The sequence below is a fragment of the Thalassophryne amazonica genome, chromosome 4 (assembly GCF_902500255.1).
Source record: "Thalassophryne amazonica chromosome 4, fThaAma1.1, whole genome shotgun sequence".
Lineage (NCBI taxonomy): Eukaryota > Metazoa > Chordata > Actinopteri > Batrachoidiformes > Batrachoididae > Thalassophryne > Thalassophryne amazonica.
The window spans coordinates 65,877,563-65,901,003 of record NC_047106.1 but is presented as its reverse complement, the minus strand read 5'-3'; the positions used below and the strand labels follow the sequence as shown (position 1 = coordinate 65,901,003).

Below are 23,441 nucleotides of genomic sequence, written 5' to 3'. Positions count from 1 at the left end.
TAATCGATAGAATACTCGATTACTAAAATAATCAATAGCTGCAGCCCTAGTGTAAACATGGTGTAATTAAGTCCACGTCCTGCACTTTGTTGAGCATAATGTCTCAAAAACAGTAACTAAAAACAATAACTAATTCAAAGGCTATATAATGAAGACAAACTAGTTCAACATCGGCTATCTTTGATGCACCAGCTCAACACCAAAAAAAGGTTTCAGTTGATGTGTATTTTACCATATACTGCCACCAGCTGGCCATGCCTGTGCTTGTTATGGGGAAAAAAAATCTTATCAAGGACATGATAAAAGTTAAGAGCAGGTGTGTTTGACATTACAGGTTGTTTGTTCCATTCCCAATGGCAGGTCACTGCTAATCATGAAGACCTTGAAGAAAAAAATTTTGAACTCTTTAGATTAAGACATTATTTCTGATAGTACTTCTCACAATTAGAAGATTGGCTTTTATAATGGACTTAATAAGCAAATGTAATTTGTATTATTTGATGACCAATATCAAATATAGAAATTTTGCCCTTCCATCACATTTTCATTGGGTGCAGCAGCTACTGTTGGTGGTGGTTTTTGTTATTTATTTATAAGAATGCAAGTCATGCTGAACACTTAAATCCAGAATGCACATGAAGTAATTTTCAATTAGTGTTTGGTATTTCTTTGAAATGCAGAAGGAATGTGCTGCACAAATACATTATAAATTAAAGCATAACATTTAGAGAAATGCAGAAAATCAAGGCTTGTGAAAAGTTTTTTTTTTTTTTCCAGTAAAGCAGCTTTCGATTTCTGTTGTTTCAGACACTATGAACTCCACACAGTGATGTGGTTAGATGCAGAAAGAACTGACATTTGCATTATGGATTTAGTTATGCAATGCTATGGTAATTTAATATATGCTGCTTAGTGGTTGCTTTTATTTATGGCACCTTGCAATGAAGAGAGCATATGTTTTTGTTACAGGTGCATGATTCATTTGTGCTATATTGGATTTAAAAAGTTCATTCAGCTGAAAACAGAATGAATATATTTTAGTGGATAAAGATAAAAGAACATATCAGAATTAATTTGTGAAAACAGATTTTTAATCAATATGTGAGAACACACTGTTTCAGTTTGAGAAATTCTGCCATGTGTCAGGTGTTTCCTTTTAACTTAAACTAGAACGTGATGCTAAAATACCCTCGGCCATATGAGTATAAAAATAGGAAACAGAATGTGACCTTTTGTCCTCTTAAAATAGGTCAAGGTTAGCCATCTTTGAAGTTGTTCAAGGTCTGTGTCCCAAGAATACTCCCTGTGAATTTGAAGACCCTGGCAATTATAGGACTGAACTTACAGTAACTGTCACAGCACTTACACATAACTCCAGACTTTGATCATCCTGGAGCTGATCAATGGGTGAGCCTTTGCCATTCTGGTTATTGTTCTATCCATTTTGATGGTTGTTTTCCATTTTCTTCCACGCATCTGTGTGTTTTTTTTTTTGTCCATTTTAAAGCATTGGAGATCATTGTAGATGAACAGCCTATAATTTTTTGCACCTGCGTATAAGTTTTCCCCTCTCCAATCAACTTTTTAATCAAACTACGCTGTTCTTCTGAACAATGTCTTGAACATCCCATTTTTCTCAGGCTTTCAAAGAGAAAAGCATGTTCAACAGGTGCTGGCTTCATCCTTAAATAGGGACACCTGATTCACACTTGTTTGTTCCACAACATTGACAAACTCACTGACTGAATGCCACACTACTATTATTGTGAACACCCCCTTTTCTACTTTTTTTTTTTTTTTTTTTTTTACTAATAGCCCAATTTCATAGCCTTAAGAGTGTGCATATCATGAATGCTTGGTCTTGTTGGATTTGTGAGAATCTACTGAATCTTCTGGTACCTTGTTTCCCATGTAATAATAAGAAATATACTCAAAACCTGGATTCATATTTTTAGTCACATAGCACTACTATTATTCTGAACACTACTAAATGCTGAGCACAAACACGTGGACGCACGGACGCAAGGCCTTCGCAATACCCCATGGCCATATTTTGGCCTCAGGTAATGAAAGAATGCTGTTGTCATTGGCTTCATGGTTTGAAAGCAAAATGAATAACATAAGTGCAGGACTTTCTTTATCCTCATTCTCAACATTGTACAAAAATCAAGTTAAAACTGCAGCATCTGCAGTTATGAGCCATAAAACTAACAAAGATAAATTCCATAATATGAAAAACAAATACGGTGATCTGAGGATTAAAATCTCAACACCGAACAGCTATTTCTCTACAGGTCTGCCTCGCCAATGAAGTGAACATTAATTGCGTTGCTAGTTAACATTTCACTTCAACAAACAAAACACACTGGATGACAGAGTATGGCAATTAACCACACACGTATGCAGGCACATGCACAAATTACTACTTGCACAAAGTGGGCTTGGAGAGTAGGATGTTTATATCAGGTTCATAAATCTTAATCGGATCTGTGCTAACAGAGCATAAGTGTGCATTAAATGAGAAACTAAGGGGTTTAACTAGGTTTTCACGGCCATGTATTCATATAAAAACAAATAATCAAGCTAATGCTATGAAATTCAATAAACACAGCTTTTATTGCTTGCACTTGCCGTGTTGAGATAGCTTTGCCAACACATAAATAATACAGTGAGGAATTGTTCTTTACACAAACAGAAATCATACAGATCAATCTTGTAAGCATTTATACTGTGATGTTTTATGATGCTTTTTATCACTGTAAAATATCTATTTATCATTCATGGTTTGACTTATGGGGTTACTGGGGGTTCTACCCTCCCCCACTGAATTATTGCCCACCCCTCTCCATCAAAAGTGGCAGACTAATAGTTTGTTTTTTGTTGTTTTTGTTGGTATTGGTGTGTGTGTGTGTTTTGTTTGTAATTATAAATTTGTAATTATTTTTGTTTTTCTTGTTTGTAATTATAAACAATATAATATATTTCTTTCAATCAAGAGTCTTGTAATATGATTTCAGAACCTCATCTATAGTGGGACAAACAATTTGGTAATGGCACTGCCAGGGTCCTGATGATAGTGCGTAAGCACAAGCACATTGCTCCCATCCTCCGCTCACTTTGATGGCTTCCCATTTCTGCCCAGATCACATACAAAATCTCTGCTCACTTTTCAGTGTTTACATGGTAATGCCCCATCATGTCTTTCAGAACTCCTCACCCCTCATTTCAATGGCCAATTTGCAGAGAAAATGATTAATCCAACACAAAATAATTATTTTATATACACAGCGTCCAGCGCAGAGCACGTGGCAGGTGGTGGAACAAACAATGGCGTCCAGCTGGGAACACAGCAGATGGAATCAACGACGGGTATGCAAGTGCGTGAATCAAAAGTCATGCTCATGTCAGGGGGCCTTTACACTATGCCCAGTAGCTTTGTTCCATGCCCAAACATGGGCACCCCCCCTTCCCCACTCTCCTGATGACCTCTGCTCACATTGCATTACATGTTCATCATCATGATGTGACCTTGGTTTTGACAAAGTGCTCTCTCCGACACAGGGTTGCCAGGTCTCTGTCACAAAACGAACCAATAGCCACTCAAAAATATCCCCCCCCCCCAAAAAAGGATAAAAGCCAGCAGTGCCATTTGCAGACAAACTAAGTTTGCTCAGCTTGCAAACATTTTTTTTTCCTGCTGCAACACTTGAAAAGTAATCCAGTTCTGTGGGAAAACCATGAAAGTGGCAACACAGTTTTCCCAAAACAGTAATTGACTGTATGATTGAAACATTGCTGACTTTGTGGGTTATTTTGAGTCATTTTGTGGCCATGGCATCCTCTTGCATGTCTTATATTATATGTCTTATAATGTAGAGTTTATATAGATATGGATATAAAGAAATATCCATGTCTATATAAATTATCCAGTATTGAATTTATCAATCATGTTGCATGAAGGACTAGATTTTGATGGAGGCAGCAGGTGATTATTTATAACCTAAGTGTTCATGAATTACACGGAGACTGTACTGTCCAAGCAGTAATAATAATATTCATTGTAGTTTATAAATACATCGTTTGTATGACTGATGTGAAATCTGAGATCCATGCTCCAGTATCTTTAGTGTTCACAGGAGATGTGTACAGTGGCTGAACCAAAAACCTTACCCAAGACCTCCTCTTCAAGTGGGCCCAGGCAAAGTTCAGTGTACCGTGCAGGGGCATAATACAGAGCACTCACACTCATCACAGGAACTGGATTTGGTAGTCAAAAGGTTTTGGCACAATACAGATCTTGTGTGAGTACACCATAAATCTTCGGTATACTGCATGTCAAAAGCAATTGTAGTAGGTTAATGTAAGCAGCTATCTACAATGTACGAGGTCTGTTAGAAAGCTATCCGACCTTTTTATTTTTTTTAAACTATATGGATTTGAATCATGTGCGCTTGCATCAGCCAAGCTTGAACCTTCGTGCGCATGCGTGAGTTTTTTCACACCTGTCGGTTGCGTCATTCGCCTGTGGGCAGGCTTTGAGTGAACACTCGTCCACCCCCCTCGTTGGATTTTCATTGTAGAGAAATGGCTGAGCGATTGAAGCAGCGCTGAATCAAATTTTGGTTTCTGTGTTGGAAATTTTGGTTTTGGTTTCCGTGTTGGAAACCATTCGGAAGATTCAGACGGCTTTCGGTGACTTTTCAGTCGAGTGAGTATCCGAGCAATTGTGTAACAGCTAGGCATGTCACAACTTATCCTGTGATATTTCCAACATGGACGTGCTTTTTGTTGTGCGCCATTGCGGCTCCGTCCCGACGTGCTAATTCCTCCGCACGTCTTTCATTACAAAATCTCCTGTAACAGTGGAATGTGCCGCAAAAGTGCTGATGTCCACGTCTTCTTTATTTCTCTGGTAGTCAGACGACGGTGCCACATCACCAGAGCGTTTACTTTGGAAATGATCTGGTCGTTTCAGCCCGTCGATGGCCGCTCAGAGTGCGGCGTGCCCTCCACCGCTGTGGGCCATCTTTAATCCGGTTGTAATGCTCCTTAATCTCTGTGACGCCCAGAGTATCCTCACCGAAAGCCGTCTGAATCTTCCGAATGGTTTCCACCTGGCTGGCTCTCACAGTTTCTGGAAAAATCTGATTCAGCACTGCTGCAATCGCTCAGCCATTTTCCTGACAATGAAAATCTGACGAGGGGGGTGGACCAGTGCTCACTCAAAGCCTGACCACAGGCAAATGTCGCAACTGACAGGCGTGAAAAAACTCACACATGCGCACGAAGGTTCAAGCTTGGCTGATGCAAGCGCACATGATTCAAACCCATATAGTTTTTTAAAAAAATAAAAAGGTCGGATAGTTTTCTAACAGACCTCGTATACTATATTTTCCTTTCTTACTTTCAAAGGTTCTGAATTAGACTGTTACATTTCTACGAATGAATGGCAACCTTAGCTACTCTGTAATGCTAATGTTTGCCTGACATAATATTCACTTATGAATGTTAGACATGGTGCCCCCACCCCTTAATGGGAAATGACCCCAAGATTATCATTGTATTAATCGTACTATTATTATTGTAGATTGAAATATACAGCACAACACTGAAATGAATAAAAATAAATAAATATTTATCCACATGTACTTACAATGCGGTCTGGAGGAGGTGTACTTCGAATGAAACATTTGATTTGTCCCTTTTCTCCGTGTAGTGCCTGCTGGGTCTGTGTACTGGAGATGGTAGGCGGTCCTGTAGAATGAGACATATTGAGTGATGAATAATTAAATTTTCAGATGTAGTTTACATGACAGTTTTGCTCAGTCTAGTTTGGTGCTATATTACATTTTAATCATTCTGCCCAGATCGGTAGCACCTGAAATGTTCCATAATCTGCCACTTTCGCTGCACAGTCTCTCCAAGGACACTCTGAGTCTGAACAAAGGACACGAGTGAGGCCCCAGACCTCATTCGAGATGAAGAAATTGTTGATTTATGACTGGCATTATTACTCCTACTGAGATAAAAGTCTGTGAAGAGTGCTAAGGCAGCTCTTTGGAGTGTAATCAGGTCTACACAGATGGAAAGAGAAAAATACCATTGTTAGACGATAACAAATGTCACAGTGTTTCTCCATCAATCCGCTTGTAACAGATTGGTCTCTTAAAACAGTGGGTCAACAAATGAAACCTTAAATATCTATAGATATCCAAAGCAAAACACTTTGGAAGATAATGCACAGCAACACATTTTATTTTCAGTGTTCTTTTTTTTTTTTATCAATTTACAGTGCATCCAGAAAGTATTCACAACACTTCACATTTTCTACATTTTGTTTTGTTACAGCTTTATTCCAAAATGGATGACATTTTTCCCTCAAAATTCTGTCATAAAAAAAAAAACACACACACACACACACACACACACAATACCCTAGAATGACAGTGTGAACAAATTGAGATTTTTGCAAATTAAAAAAAAAAAAAAATGAAATCACATGTATATAAGTAATCACAGCCTTTGCCATGAAGCTCATAATTGAGCTCCGATGCATCCTGTTTCCACCAATATTCCTTGAGGTGTTTTTACATCTTAATTAGAGTCCACCTGGGGTAAAAGGCACTGAAGGACTCTCAGACCATGAGAAGTAAAATTCTCTGAACTCTTTGGCGTGAATACCAGGTGTGATGTTCAGAGGGAACCAGGCACCATCCCTACAGTGAAGCATGGTAGTGGCAGCATCATGCTGTGGGGATGTTTTTCAGTGGCAAGAACTGGGAGACTAGTCAGGATTGAGGGAAAGATGAATGCAGCAATGTACAGAGACATCCTGGATGAAAACCTGCTCCAGAGCACTCTTGACCTCAGACTGGGGCGACAGTTCATCTTTCAGCAGGACAATGACCCTAAGCACACAGCCAAGATATCAAAGAAGTGGCTTCAGCACGACTCTGTGAATGTCCTTGAGTGGTCCAGCCAGAGTCCAGACCTGAATCCAATTGAACATCTCTGTAGAGATCTGAAAATAGCTGTGCACCAACACTCCCCATCCAACCTGATGGAGCTTGACAGGTATTGCAAAGAGGAATGGGCAACAATGCCCAAAGATAGCTCGCCAAGCTTGTGAAATCATATTCAAGAAGATTTGAGGCTGTAATTGCTGCCAATGGTGCCTCAACAAAGGATTGAGCAAAGGGTGTAAATACTTATGTACACATCATTTCTTATTTTTTTATTTATTTTTTTTAATAAATTAGCACAAAAGTCTAAAAAACATTTTTAATGTTGTAATTATGGGGTGTTGTGTGGAGAAGTTTGAGGAAAAAATTAATTTACTCCATTTTAGAGTAAATGATACTATATCGGCAACAGATGGCAGCAGCTCACACAATTGTTCAATAAATTAAAATGGGGAGCAAGATGTCCTACCTTACTTCCTGTTTCTGTTCTCATTGTCAACAAACGTCCGAGGAGAAAGATTAAAATAAAAAAAAACTTGTTTTAACAAATTTACGGACCGTATGGACTAATGTTGCTTAATGACTGGCATTCTCATGCACACTTCCAGCGGACACTTAACCAAAAACAATGGTTAATTGGATATCCACGCAAGTGTTAGCGAAAGCTAGGCTAAAGCTGAATTGGCTAACCATTGTCATACCAAATCTAACTGCTTAACATATTACCATGTTAGTTTTTAATACGTTAGCTGATTAGCCGCTATCGCTTAGCAGCTAATGGCGACCCGTTTTGAACCCACGTTTAGCTATCAGTTAGCAACTAATGGTGGGCTAAAGCTGCATTGGCTAACCATTGTTGTACCAAATCTAACTGATCTAGCTTGTTCGATGTGAATTTATATCATCGGATGTAAAACTTTATTAGTTTTTTAATATCAGTTAGCCAATTAGCCACTATCGCTTAGCAGCTAATGGCGACCCGTTCTGAACTCAAGTTTAGCTATCAGTTAGCAACTAATGGCGGCGCAATTACTGGCAAATCTACACCACCTCCTAACTGAACACTTTAACATTTTGCGATGAATGAACCCACACTCCTCATCTAATACCACAAAACAAAATATGCGTTGATAAGTATTTATGAATGGATATATAAAAGTGAACTGGTCAACTGTTGGTGACTCTGCATAACACATATAAATAGCATCTACAAATGAGTTACAATGCAAATTTAACCTTCACTTTAGTTAAGCTCACACCAAATACTTTACTAACAGCTTGTAAAGGCTTTATAATAGTATTTTTAAGTTTACTAACACGTTGATAAGCATTTATAAATGGACATACAAAAGTGAATTGGTCAACTGTTTGAGATTGTGATTAAAATATATATTAAGCATATACAAATGAGTTATAAAACAAATTTGAACATAGATAAATCTTAACATTTACTGAAAATTGCAAAACAGAGATGATCAAACAGTTCATACTGTGGTGTATTATGGCCAGCTAATAACATACATGCTGCCATAAGCAAGAATGGGCTGCAGCAAGTAAGCCATGTTAGCCATATAGTACCACTAGCAAACAGTAATATATCACAAATTGTGTGTAGAAGGCATATTTGTAAAACCCATATGGTTCTCAATTTACACGTGGCTACAAAAAAAGAACAGTTTAAAATTTAAAAGTTTAAAGATTTTGCAAAATGAAGCCAAATGCACTAAGCAACAGCCATCAAATGTTTTGCTCACACTGGAGGGTGTTGGCAAATAAGGAAAACCTAACAGTTGGATTTCTAAAAAAAATTACCATACTGAAAAGAAAAGAAAAAAATACCAGTATTTAAGAAAATAAAAATCCTTTCTGCATTAATTGTGAATTCACATTTATTGAAAGAATGAAAACCTAACTTATCATGTGTTTACAAAGAGATTTATTCTGACCCACTGCCAAATATGCATAATTGAAACTTATGATTCTACAAAGTCACATTCATTATAAATACAAGTAATCATTTTCACCATATCACTTTTTGACATCACTAATTTTCTTTAAAAAGCTGCTGAACTCAATTGAGGACCACTTCTCTTGTGAAGATTAAGTTTAAGGACGTACTGTAGGTTTGAGGGGGAGGCAGGTGAAAGAACTACTTCATTAGCAAGACAACTGGCTTCCACACCAACTTCACTCAAACTCTTGCTCTCTGCCACCTCTCTGACGATACATAATTGCAGTTTATTACCTGTCTCTTATTAAAATGAATTAGCATTTTAATGAGACTTAGCCAGATGGTGTCTTGCTACTCTACTTGAAGATGCTGGAAGGCTGCTACTGCTGCAAAATGAATTCTGCAAACATTTTTCTTTCTTGAATGGATTGAAATCTGGTTTCACAGGTTTACCAACAGGGTTGACAGCACAGGTATGACATGTGCACATATTTAACAATTCATGTGAGGATGTTTGTTTCTGCACATACTAACTTGCACCTGGAAATGATTGTGAAATGAAAGTGCATGCAATTTGTTACGCTCCAGCGGTAAACACACTGCAAGATCAATTGCGTACAGATACCAAAAAGCTTGTGGCAGTGGGGAGGATCTATTTTATGGATCACAGCTGCAAATGAGGAATATAATTAGATGGCTTTATCTCACTGGCTCAGCCTGGCATTGGAAGAATGTTTGTTCATTTGCTCGTGTTTGTGTGCTACGCCAAGTGTGTGATCAAAGCACAAAGATGTCAGTCAGGGTTGAGGTGGGTTGCCCTACAACATCAGTGGTGTAGCAGCAGGGGAGATAATCAGAACACTGGGCCAAATGTTTTTGTTGACACGTGTGAAATGGAAACTCTGAAGTGGACATTGTAATGTGATTATACAATATCAGTGCGGGCGTCTAAAGACTGTGAGTCCCGTTTACAGTGATTGCACGTGCACAAAACACAACTCGAAAAAGAACACGCCACTTCAAATGCAAGCAAAATGAAAGCAATGCCTGCACTTGTTTGGGGAAACGGATTAACTTTTTTTTTTAAGAAAGTTGATGTTAATTTCAAAGAAGCAACACTGATGAATTTTCTGAAGAATTTCTCTCTTGCTTAAGCTTTAGTGGTTATAAAAGACATAGAAAATGATAAAAGGGAACCTCACACAGGAGAAAAGCTGCTGATATGGTGTGAGTGCTCACGTTTTCCCAGAATAGATGTGCATCATAAATACTGTGTATAAATTAAACGTAACACAGAGTCCTTTTTGAAAATCTTACAAATCACAATGACAAATGTAGAAAATTACAGCATATAAATCTTGTTTACTTATACATCCATTTTGATTTTATTCTATACTTTAATGTCATATTTGCATATAGTACCTTTTCATTTATATTTGCCCTTTTTTTGCACCAAGGGACATGTGAAATGTCTTTGTATCCAGTATACTTTGACAATGAAGGCCTAATTGTGCTGAATTTCAAACACGTTTAAAGTTTTCCTTTTTGTTGTTGAGATTTGTTTTCACTTGGAAAATAAAAGCATAATTTAAAAACAAATGGAAAAATTAGGTGTGAAATAATTGATTTTAATTACACAACTTTGAATAAAGTAGATGATTTGATCATCTTGTCATGTGCTAAGTCTGGAAGCATGTGCTTATACTGCAGTTTACTGCATCCATGACACCATAGAACCACCTTGTGTCTTAGCTGGCAACAACCATAGCAGAAAACCAGCCCAAAAGTAGCCATCTATTTGCTGCAGCTAGGTGACCCATGGACATCCCCTCGGTCTTCTCCAGCCACTGGGGTCATCAAGATGCAGTGACCAATATGCTGCTTCATCCATAGAAAATGGACCATAGAGGAATCCTGATGCTCACTTACTGTGCAAGTCTTCAAATCTGTTCTCCTCTATGCAGATGTATTTGGGAGCCACTCTGAAGTTTCAGACAGTGGAATCTTTCAGGCGTCTGTTAATCTGGATATCTATTTGGTTTCCAAACACCAGCTACCCTTCAAGGCCGCTGAGATAAAATCCTCCCCCCGAGGAACACTCCTGATGCCTCGCTCCTCGTCTTACCCCGCCTCTCTTGTCTTTCCCCCTCCCAGTCCTGTGATGTTGACTGTGGGACCTTGGACTCTGGTGGACTGATTCAGGACTGGAATCCCCCCCAGGATGGACAGATAAGGCCTGTTGATGGCGCCAAGGGCGGCCTCTGGGCTGTCTGTCTGAACACTGGACACATTCAAGTCTTGGCTGTCGTCTGTTGTCTGCTGTGATTGTTTACTGTTTTCTGTGCTTATGGGTTTTTTTTTTTGGCTTCAGTGGTGCTGTGTGTGTTCAACACAGCAGCAATGGAGGGTTTTTCTTTCCCAATACTTTCCTTGTGTGTGCTTTTATGTGTATTTATGTACCGGACCGGCTTATGTGTGTTGTTGTTTAAGTGTGTCATGAAGCGGTCAAGGTTTGCTCAGCCCTGCTCGTGACTCAGGGCAGGGACATACATCTAGAGCTGGGTCCCCAGGCGCCGTAAAGGCGACCTCTGCTCCTAACTGGCAATTAGGATGGGTTAAATGCAGTAAACACATTTCATTGTGCAGGGAACATGTTCCTATGTGCATTTGACAATAAACTCCTTTGAATCCTTTGAATCCTTGAATCCTTTATACAGTGAGGGAACATCAGCATCGTGGTGAAGCAAAAGATAGGCCAGAAGACGAGACTCTCAATTTACCCATCAATTTATGCTCCTAATCTTCACCTATTGTCATGAAATGTGGGTAACAACCAAAAGAACAAGGTTGCATATACAAGTGGTGGAATATGATTCCTCCTTTGGGTATCTGGGCTTACACTCAAGGACGGGGTGATAAGCTCAAATATCTGGGAGGGATTCAGAGTAGAGCTGCTGCTTCTTCACACTAAAAGGAGCCAACTGAGGTGGTTTGGGCATCTGGTGAGGATACCTCCTGGTAGTCTTGCTAGGGAGGTCTTCCAGACGCATCCAAATGAAAAGATGTCCCGGGGAAGTCCCAGCACATGCATGAGAGATTAGATTTCCTAGCTGGGTTGAGAATGCCTCGGGATCCCCCAGGAAGAGTTACAGTTTTTCTCAATTGCTAAAACACTAAACCCTGTTGTCTGAACCAAATGCTCAGTTGCCTGAAACCACTGATTGAATCAGTAACTCTTTTGGCAAACCCATAAGCACTTTTCACCTATTTAAACACAACTTGCCAACACATTTTCATTGTGATGCACCTGTGTTGCATAATGGTGAGCACAGGTGACAAAAGTCAAACACAGTTAAAGCACACGTCACTGGTTGAACACAACAACTCAAAATAGATCACACTTGTGGCCAATGTGAGGGAACATATATAAACCAGTTTAGAGAGCACTGGCTTGTGAGTCACTGAGGCACATAAGGCATAGAACAGTAATATCTGATGAAATCAGAGCTACTGTGATTGACCATGTTCTTGACCACGGTATGAGCATGACGGAGGCTGGACAAAGGGTCCAACCGAACATCAGTAGATTCACTGTGTCCACCAGAATCCCAAGATTTAGAAAAGAGAACAGGTGATTACCTTTTCTGACATTATAGTATGTAAATGTCGACAGGGATAACTATGACTGTACTAAGTACTGTACCACAGTATACTGTAAGTAAAAACATGTTTTACAGTTTTTCTTAGTTGCCAAAACACAAAACCCTATTCCCTAAATAAAATTCTCAAATGCCTTTACACAGTTATTGAATTAATCTCCCTTTTGGCAAAACCGTAGACAACTTTCACATAGGTAGACACATTTAGCAAAACTCATTCACTCTTTTTGCAAAACTCTAAACACATGCTCATACTATAAAACACATTCTGCATAATAATTCACTTCTTAATTATATTACTAACCGAACAAAGCAGAAGATAAACACAATTAAAGCACAGATGTCACCAATTAGACACTACTAGTCAAAACTGTTAACACTTGTGTCTAATGATGTGACAACCAATATAAACCAGTTCAGAGTTGAAACAGGGTGGTTGGAGTTTCATTGCAACAATGGACAGAAACCAGAGGCGCAGGGGACGGGTGCATGTTAGAGGTGGGGGAATAGGAAGAGGAGGAAGAGGAAGACAATGAGATAGTAAATGATGAAATTCGGGCCACAATCATTGACCATGTTCTGGTTCATGGGATGTCAATGAGAGAAGCAGGACTTCGAGTCCACCCTAACCTCAGCCGTTTCTCTGTGGCTTCAACTTCAACACGAAGGCGCTTTTGCTCCGTCAGCTTTGTGCCGAAGCCATCGGCATGAATTTCGCTGCAACTCTTTTCATGGCCAAATCTTCTTTCACAGTGGAATGTGTCGAAAAAGTGCTGATGTCCACCTCTTCCGCAATTTCTCGGATAGTTACACGATGGTCCCACATCACCACAGCGTTCACTTTGGAAATGATCTGGTCATTTCAGCATGTTGATGGCTGACCGGAGCGCAGCTCACTCTCCACCATTGTGCGGCCGTCTTTAAACCGGTTGTACCGCTCCTTAATCTGTGTGATGCCCATAGCATCGTCACCGAAAGCCGTCTAAATAATCCGAATGGTTTCCACCTGGCTGTGGCCCAGTTTCTGGCAAAATCTGATGCAGTTGCGCTGCTCCAGTTGTTCCGTCTTTTTCCTTGGAATGAAAAAAACACCGAGCACACGACACACACCTCACACAAAGGCTGCTTACCAGGAAATGATGCAATCGACAGGCGTGAAAAAATTCACGCATGCGCACAAAGGTTCAAGGTTAGCTCATGCAAGCACACGTGATTCAAATCCATCAGATTTTTGAAAAAAATAAAACGGTTGGATACTTTTCTAACAGACCTCGTATAAGATCATATAGGACAGTGTAAGCTTCCATCGTGCTGCTCAAATAAGAGAATGGTTTAACATCAATGAGCAATTCATCAATATGTACCTCCCACCATACTCTCCTTTCCTGAACCCCATAGAGGAGTTTTTGTCAAGTTGGAGGTGGAAGGTATATGACCGGCAACCCTATATGAGTGGATCTCCTGCGGGCCATGGAGTTAGCTTGTGGTGACATAACTGAGGAGTCATGCCAAGGATGGATACGCCACACAAGAGCCATCTTCCCCCGCTGCCTCAGAAGAGAGAACATCGCTTGTAATGTTGACGAAGTCTTGTGGCCTGACCCAGGCCAAAGGCATGATGAAGCTCAGTGAACTTTTTTTTTTTATTGTAATATTTTATTTTTTGATTGTAGATTTACCCTATTTCATTTACGAGGGCTGTCCATAAAGTATAGGTCCTTTTTATTTTTTTCAAAAACTATATGGATTTCATTCATATGTTTTAACGTCAGACATGCTTGAACCCTCGTGCGCATGCGTGAGTTTTTCCACGCCTGTCGGTGACGTCATTCACCTGTGAGCACTCCTTGTGGGAGGAGTCGTCCAGCCCCTCGTCGGAATTCCTTTGTCTGAGAAGTTGCTGAGAGACTGGTGCTTTGTTTGATCAAAATTTTTTCTAAACCTGTGAGACACATCGAAGTGGACACGGTTCGAAAAATTAAGCTGGTTTTCAGTGAAAATTTTAACGTCTGATGAGAGATTTTGAGGTGATACTGTCGCTTTAAGGACTTCCCACGGTGCGAGACGTCGCGCAGCACTCTCAGGCGCCGTCGTCAGCCTGTTTCAAGCTGAAAACCTCCACATTTCAGGCTCTATTGATCCAGGACGTCGTGAGAGAACAGAGAAGTTTCAGAAGAAGTCAGTTTCAGCATTTTATCCGGATATTCCACTGTTAAAGGAGATTTTTTTAATGAAAGACGTGCGGGCGGATTGCAGCGTCGGCTCGCAGCTGCCGCGACGCTCCGCCACAGGAAAAACACCTCTGTTGGAAGCCTTAAGGACAAGTTGGAACATGTCCAGCTGTTAAACAATTTCTCATATACTCACTCCACTGAAAGCCATCAAACGCCGCCTGGATTTTACAAATGGTTATCAACACGGAGGTGTTTTTCCTGTGCCGCCGCACCGCGCCGGCTGCATCCCGACGCGCGGACCCGTCCGCACGTCTTTCATTAAAAAAAATCTCCTTTAACAGTGGAATATCCGGATAAAATGCTGAAACCGACTTCTTCTGAAACGTCTCCGTTCTCTCATGACGTCCTGGATCAATAGAGCCTGAAATGTGGAGGTTTTCAGCTTGAAACAGGCTGATGATGGCGCCTGAGAGCGCTGCGCGACGTCTTGCACCGTGGGAAGTCCTTAAAGCGACAGTATCACCTCAAAATCTCTCATCAGACGTTAAAATTTTCACTGAAAACCAGCTTAATTTTTCAAACCGTGTCCACTTCGATGTGTCTCACAGGTTTAGAAAAAATTTTGATCAAACAAAGTGCCAGTCTCTCAGCAACTTCTCAGACAAAGGAATTCCGACGAGGGGCTGGACGACTCCTCCCACAAGGAGTGCTCACAGGCGAATGACGTCACCGACAGGCATGGAAAAACTCACGCATGCGCACGAGGGTTCAAGCATGTCTGACGTAAAAATATACGAATGAAATCCATATAGTTTTTGAAAAAAATAAAAAGGACCTATACTTTATGGACAGACCTCGTATAGTTAGATTTCAATGAATAAAAAGACTTCAGGAGCTATATGCCCTGCCCTGCACACTGTGTCTTCCATTGTTTGATGTATTATGTAATCATTGCTCAGCAGGATTTTCATTTTGACTGCTAAGAGAATGATTCTGAGACCATTAGTTGGTTTTGGGAAAAGTTAAAAGGGTTTTGAGATGACTGGTCAGTTTTGTAACAAGACTCTAGGGATTTGTGCATGTGGTTTGAAAAATGGGTTTTGTATTTAGTGTTGAGTAAAGGGTAAATGGTTTCACAAAATGTGTTTTAGCAATTGTGAAAAACAGTAGTACATCACTGTGCCAATGTAGTGTAGTATTGTAATGGAGGGTTAGTCTGTGTTAAAGATTTTGTATATATGTTATCACTGTTAAACGTTTGTACATTTGTCTTCTTTCTCATGAGAACGGTGTTGTGCTGTTTTGCACTTCACCCTGAGAATGTATGTGTTATTCAACCTTGTTTAGCTTTGTCTTCTTTCTCACGAGAACGGTGTTGTGCTGTTTTGCACTTCACCCTGAGAACGTACGTGTTATTCAACCTTGTTTTAGCTTTGTCTTCTTTCTCATGAGAACGGAGATGTGCTGTTTTGCACCTGTCTTAATGCAATCCTGAGAATTCAATTTTGTTTTAGCACTCTGGGGTCAATCTGAGCTGGGAATGAAGGACTGGATGTACTTATTGTTATAACATAAGTTTGTTTTCGCAGCCTCTAACGACTGGGAGCAAGAGAACGTTTTGACTATTGTGATGTGGTGTTTAGTGTGAAGGAGTGTGGAAGACAGGACACTTCAGGCAGATGCAGAACAGCTGATACCTGCAACTGACGAACGAGATGTGCTGACCTGAAGTGTTCTTCCTTACAGCTGCACTTGACGTATGCGTTTATGTTATGGGAAGAAACTTGTCTTGCGTCATTACCCCCACCCTTAGGACAAGTTTCTTGTTTATGTGATGAGGGCGTCTCTTAATAAAAGAGCGGAAAAGCAGGCCAGACTTTAGTGTAGCCTTGGTGTACAGCCTGGCCGCACTCCGCGCGTAATATTTGATTTTCTGTCTCACTGGTGTTTCTTGACTCTGTTTGTCTTGTTAAAGGTTTTAAAAATGTTTGGAGGAGAAAATACCCAACATTGACTGGGGGCTACGTCCGGGATCTCAACAACACCGGAGGTGTCCGGCGGAGGTCGTCAAGTCCAGACGTAAATCCTTGGCCAAGGTCTGATCGATCGATTGATCGTGTCTGCAATTGTCGACCACCGTTGGCATCGTCTGGTTGACGAGATTTTCCCGAAGACGACAGACAGGAAGTCGAGTCAGTGAGTAAAATTTCTTTGTAAACAGTACTGAGTGAGTGGTGATCAGATCACATAAAACAGTTAAATTCCGCAAGCGATGATACAGAATCGCCTGTTAATGCAAAGCAGTTAAACTCTGTAAGGAGGGTGCGGACTCCTCTGTTTTAATACGCGTACCGGTAGGGGATAAAAGTGATCACATAAAACAGTTAAACTCCGTAAGCGATGATACAGAATCGCCTGTTAATGCAAAGCAGTTAAACTCTGTAAGGAGGGCGGACTCCTCTACGGTTGCGAGGGACGCAAGTAGTTAAATTCCGGAAGGAGGATACGGACTCCTCTGTTTTAATACGTAAAGGAAATCCCGGGTAGAAATACGTGCACTGTAAAAAAGCAGTTAAATTTGGCAGGGACGGCGGAGTCCCCTAAGGCAGGACATTAGTTAAATTTCACGGGAGGGCGAGCTCCCCTGACATAAGAATACGCGTACGATTATTAGGAGTGTTTCTATGTGTAAATAGTGTTTTGCGCAAGTGTAAATAACTGTGTGAAAGTGTAATACTTTGGACAACGTTAGTGACAACCGTGCGTGTGGAAGCAGAGGCAAGTGATTCCGCTTCCTACGGGGAGGTGAAAGGAATCAACCACACGACGGCAAATTAATTGTCACGTCCAAAGAAAGTGTGAAAACTTCAGATTTAGAACACCCTAGGTGTGCCCCCGTCTGAAGTCCAAATTATAACAAGGGATAATAAAAATGGGGGGTAAGACGTCTAAAAATAAGGAAAATTTATCAACTGACGACTGGAAAGTTATGGAGGCAAAAAATCCAAAAGCAACAAAGAAATTGGAGACCTGGATAAATAAACATGACTTTGACGGACGACTGAACCTGATCAGTATACAGAAGCTAAAGAAGGAGTTAGAACGGGAACATAAAGGTGATGAGAAAAAGATGCAGAAAGTAGGGGCAGATTTAGTGGCATTTTGGGAGGAAGAAGCAGAGAACAGACAGAAAGGAGCAGAGAAGCGACGATTAGAGAAAGCAAGGAAAAAGAAAGCTGTAGGTAAGGCAGAAGAAGATGTGATAATTCAGCACAGAGAGCCAGAACAGCCTCAACAATCACCGCCGGCTGGATCGTCGGTGACAAAGAGACCTTTATCTCCTCTACCAGAGGATGACGATGTACCGCCACCACAGTATGATTTGGCGGTAAAACCTAAGGTAAAAAGAGAAAAACCAGAAAAACCACAAACACGCAGTCAAGCGAAAGTGCCTACAGCCCCTCCCATGGTGGAACATAGTGATCAGGGAGGTGCCTATCCTATGATAGAAGTACCAAATCCTCGTGCAGGAACAGCAGGACAGCTACCAACCATGCTCGTTTATCGGACATGGAATGCTGATGATATCAAAGCAGCAGTCGACATGATACCATCGCCACATGTCGATATTGAGGGATTTATGCAGGATATAGAAAACATTAGAACATCTTACCACCTTAATGGACCTGAAGTCCAACAGGTGTGGATGAAAGCATGTGGCCCTAAATGGAGTCAGGTACGCGGAGACTGGAATCCTGCAGATCAACAAGGCGTGCCACTGACACATGATGATCTAGTCTTGAAAACAAGAGTGGAAGCTATGATTACACGTGCAAAAGGAGTGTTAGGACCAAAGATAAATTATACTGAAATTACCAGGACAACTCAGAAAGAAGGAGAGCCATGGACAGAGTTTAGGTGCAGATTTGAGAATGTGTTTAGGGTCCATAGTGGCATATTGCCAGAAACACCTGTGTATGAACAACAATTGAAAAACGCTCTGATCCAACATTCCAATAAGGATATAAAAGCTTGGATACAGAAACATTGGATTGGATTGCCTACAGGCACATTGGAAGACACACATACACACTGCTGTCATGCAGAAGAAGTCTTAAAGCAGAAAAAGACAAGAAACAGCGACAAAGGAGTGTATGTAGCACATGGAGATGACGAAATATATTACCAGCAGGGTAACTTAAGACAGCAGAAGCAGTGCAAACGCCCCAAAAAGCCATGGCAAAATAGACAAGGTGGACAGCCACAACGTCAAGGACCATGGCAACCACAACAGCAGCCCAGACAGGGAGGGCCACCACGTGGTCCCCTGATTTGTTGGAACTGTGGAAGAGAGGGACATATGTATAGAAATTGTCCGAATCCACCTACTGAGGGAGCAGCAGGAGGAATTCCACAACGGAATAATCCTCCTCAGCCACAGTATCCACAATGACTAGAATCCATAATCCATGATTCCACATCATATAGGCAGTCTGATTGCGATATGGATCTGTGTGCCTTGCTGGGAAATCCGGTACCAAAACCAGAAGTGACTTTGTTGGTAAATGGACGACCAGTGACATTCCTTTGTGATACAGGAGCATGTAGAACCACATGTAATGACAACATACCTGTCCATCAATTAAGCAACGAACTCTTTAGGGTTCGCTCTGCGAATGGACAAACATCAGACGTCCCTATCACCAAACCCATAACGTTGACAGATCCATTTGGCCTGACGTGTACTATGTCAGTGTTAAGCATGCCACAATGTCCAGTTAACCTCCTAGGACGAGACGGATTGACTGCATTGGGCTTGTCCATAATTGTGGAACAAGGGAAATTAGTTGTTGAACGCACAGGAGGCGTTAACATGGTAAGAGAAGAAAGCGCTGACCCCACATTCCACTATTACTATACATTTGACATCTCAGAAGAAGATGCTGCAGGATGGGGTAAAGATGTCGTCTTGCAAGCGACAGCCCTACTAAAAAATCCTGAACAACAGATGTCACCACCTGACCTGCATGTCACAATGTGGCATAAAGATCCTCCAGGTCCGGATGGTGACTATGAAACTAAATTGAAAAATGTTTCACCTGTGAAACTGACAATGACCGATTTGATTCATGATGGCAACTCAATAGCCGTCATAACAGTAACAGGCGCCACTGAAGATGTATCAAAATTGAAATTCACAGGTATGCCATTACATATGTCACTTTGTAAGCCATATTTGACAGAATGGCAAGAATTGGGACTGACAGTCATAACAGCTTTGTCAGCCTCTGATTGGAGTAGAGTTGGCCCACGAACGGAGTTCAGTCCATCAACCAAGTTGTATAAAGTGCTAGTTAATGTCTCATTGGTGCTGACAGCTGGAACGCACATTGATGCGTCCACTTCACAATCCTGAGTGTTTCAGTTGAGTCCTGAAGAGGATGCTCTTCTCTCTTCAGTACCGTCAGGATTGTGGACAACAGGTCCTTCAGACGTAGGACTGATTAAAAATGCACAACCTGTAGTTATAAGGCCAAAAACAGAATACAGACCATGTGTAAGACAGTATCCATTGAAACCTGATGCAATTGAAGGAATCAGGCCAGTAATAGAGGATTTATTAACAGCAGGAGTAATAGTGCCATGTCCAGATTCACCATGTAACACACCCATATTTCCTGTGAAAAAGGCTCCGCCCTCAGTGGGGTGGAGAATGATTCAAGATCTGCAGGCAGTAAATGCTGCTGTGATTAAAAGAGCACCATGTGTCCCAGATCCACACACCTTGTTAAATTCGCTGAGACCAAATTCTAATAGTTTCTCAGTAATTGACATAAGTAATGCATTTTTCTCTGTGCCAGTACACCCAGATAGTCAATTCTGGTTTGCTTTTACCTTTAAAGGACAACGATATACATTCACCAGATTACCGCAGGGTTACGCAGAGAGTCCAACTATTTATTCTCAAGTCATGTCAGCATGTTTAGCCAATTTCGTTCCACCGGCAGATAGCCAACTATTAGTGTATGTTGATGACATTTTGATTGCCTCTGACACACGAGAAAACTGCATAACTGACACAGTAGCATTATTATGTTTCTTATTTGACAATGGCCACAGAGTGAGTAGAAACAAAGTTCAGTTGTGTAGGGATAAAGTAAAATATTTAGGACATGAGTTATCAGCCACAGGGCGCACGATCCTGTCTGACAGGAAGGAAGCAATTTTGCACGCTCCAAAACCACAAACCAAAAAGCAGATGATGTCATTTCTTGGATTGACAAATTACTGCAGGGCATGGATTCCTTGCTATGCAGAGTTGACTAGTCCACTTTCTGATTTGATGTACAAAGATGATATTTCAATGTCAACCGTGTTGGAATGGAACAAAGATGCTGAGGAAGCCTTTGTAAAAGTAAAACAAACATTAGTGTCATCCACAGTTTTGGCACTACCAGACTATAGTAAACCATTTACTCAAACAGTTGATTGTAAGAATAAGTTCATGACTAGTGTTTTGGTTCAAGTGTATGGCTCAAAATTGAGGCCAGTTGCCTACTACTCATCTAAATTGGATGCAGTAGCAAGTGCTTTACCACCATGCGTACAGGCTGTTGTTGCGGCCTCTATGGCTGTTCAAAGTAGCAGTAATGTTGTTCTATTCCATCAGTTGACATTGAAAGTTCCACATGCAGTCTCTGCACTTTTGTTGCAGACAAACATGAGCCTTTTGTCCCCAGCAAGACATCTTTCGTGCATGTCCTTGCTATTATCACAGCCACACCTTACGATAGAGCGCTGTACAACATTGAATCCCTCCACATTGATACCTTTACCTGAGGATGGTGAGCCGCACAATTGTCTTGATGTAGCAACAGTTTGTACAAAAGCACGCCCAGACCTCCGGGACACACCCATCCCAAACAGTACAATCGTGTATGTGGACGGTTCTTCCACCAAAAATGCTTATGGACAAACACAATCTGGATATGCTGTCGTCACAAATTCAGAAGTATTAGATTCTGCTTCATTGCCATCGTCATTTTCAGCACAAGCAGCTGAATTAGTTGCTTTAACTGCAGCTTGCTATCTGTTTCAAGGTACGGCCGTATCAATTTATACAGACAGCCAGTACGCTTTCAGCACAGTGCATGTGTTTGCAAAACTGTGGGAGGAGCGTGGAATGGTGACATCATCTGGAAAGCCAGTGACTCATGCCACTCTCCTAACTGCCCTACTGCAAGCTGTGAAGTTGCCTCAACAAATTGCTATATGCAAATGTGCGGCTCACACTAAAGGCTCTGACAGTGTTTCAAAAGGAAATGATTTTGCTGACAGAGTAGCAAAAGAGGCAGCAGCAGCTTCTTCTATTTTTGTTATACAGGAAACAACTCCAGATTTGTATATAGGTCGTACACTGCTTGCTGATATGCAACAGCAGGCAACAGACAGAGAAAAACAAATGTGGATAGCTAAAGGCGCTACGTATGCAAATGACTTGTACGTATGACCACAAAAGAAACCCATATTGCCAAAAAATATGTTTAAATGGGCAGCTATTATGAGCCATGGCGTGACGCATGTCTCATCAGGGGGTATGATATCGCAATTGCAATCTATTTTTTGTCTTTATGGGTTCGATGCATATGCAAAACAGCATTGTAGAGCATGCATGATATGTGCAAAACACAACTCACAAGGCAATTTGAGACCCCAAAGAGGTAAATTTCCAACACCACAATATCCCTTTCAAGTGATTCATATGGATTATATACAGCTGAGTAAACATGAAGGGAAGGAATTTTGTTTAGTCATAATTGATGCCTTCTCAAAATGGGTAGAATTGTTCCCTACAAAACATGCAGATTCACTTACAGTGGCTAAAGCATTATGCAAAGACATCATCCCACGATTTGGAATACCAGAAACAGTCTATTCAGATAACGGAGCGCATTTTGTTAATGCAATAGTGCAATACGTAGGAGAAGCACTACAGGTTAATCTCAAAAATCATTGTGCTTATCATCCACAAAGCGCCGGATTAGTGGAAAGGATGAATGGAACAGTAAAAAACAGACTTAGAAAGACAATGGAGGAAACAGGCAGACCATGGACACATTGTGTAGATTTGGTAAAAATGTATATAAACATAACTAGTACCATGGGGTTGACACCGTATGAAACATTGTTTGGCAGAAAATATCGATTGCCATATTATGGACAAATTTGGGATGTACCTGAGGAAGCCAATTTGGCGGAGTACATGAGAAAAATGTTAGAAGGACAACGAGGGAGAGTTCCAAACACTGATGATCCCATTTCTCCACAGGAGGACCCTAAAGTGGTACCTGGAGACTGGGTGTTGATAAGAAGCATCAAGAGAAAACACTGGCATTCACCTAAATGGGAAGGGCCCTATCAAGTACTACTCACAACACCCACAGCTTTGAAAATTGGGGAAAGAAGTACATGGATTCATTTAACTCACTGTAAGAAAGTCATTTCTGCAGACACAGACAAACAGTAAGAACAGTAGGACAAGACTAGTAATAGTGTGTGAGCTTGGTGTTAAGATCCAGGTTAGACACGAAAGCTAGCAGAAGACATTAAGAAGCCACTGTTCTGAACATAGGTGTGCTGTAGTGTGCAGAAATGGCGAAAGAAAAAGATAAAAAGAAAGGGGATTTCTGGACCC

General features: G+C 40.9%; 1 protein-coding gene across 13 annotated transcripts in view; it reads right to left on the bottom strand.

The window, feature by feature from the left end:
• Positions 1 to 23,441, bottom strand: part of kirrel3b (kirre like nephrin family adhesion molecule 3b) — a 658,462-nt gene that overhangs the window by 45,184 nt on the left and 589,837 nt on the right. For all 13 annotated transcript variants that reach the window (XM_034168011.1, XM_034168012.1, XM_034168013.1 and 10 more), the window contains exon 10: positions 5,654 to 5,754. In XM_034168011.1, coding sequence (XP_034023902.1) covers positions 5,654 to 5,754 — 101 coding nt within the window. The remainder of the gene's footprint in view (positions 1 to 5,653; positions 5,755 to 23,441) is intronic.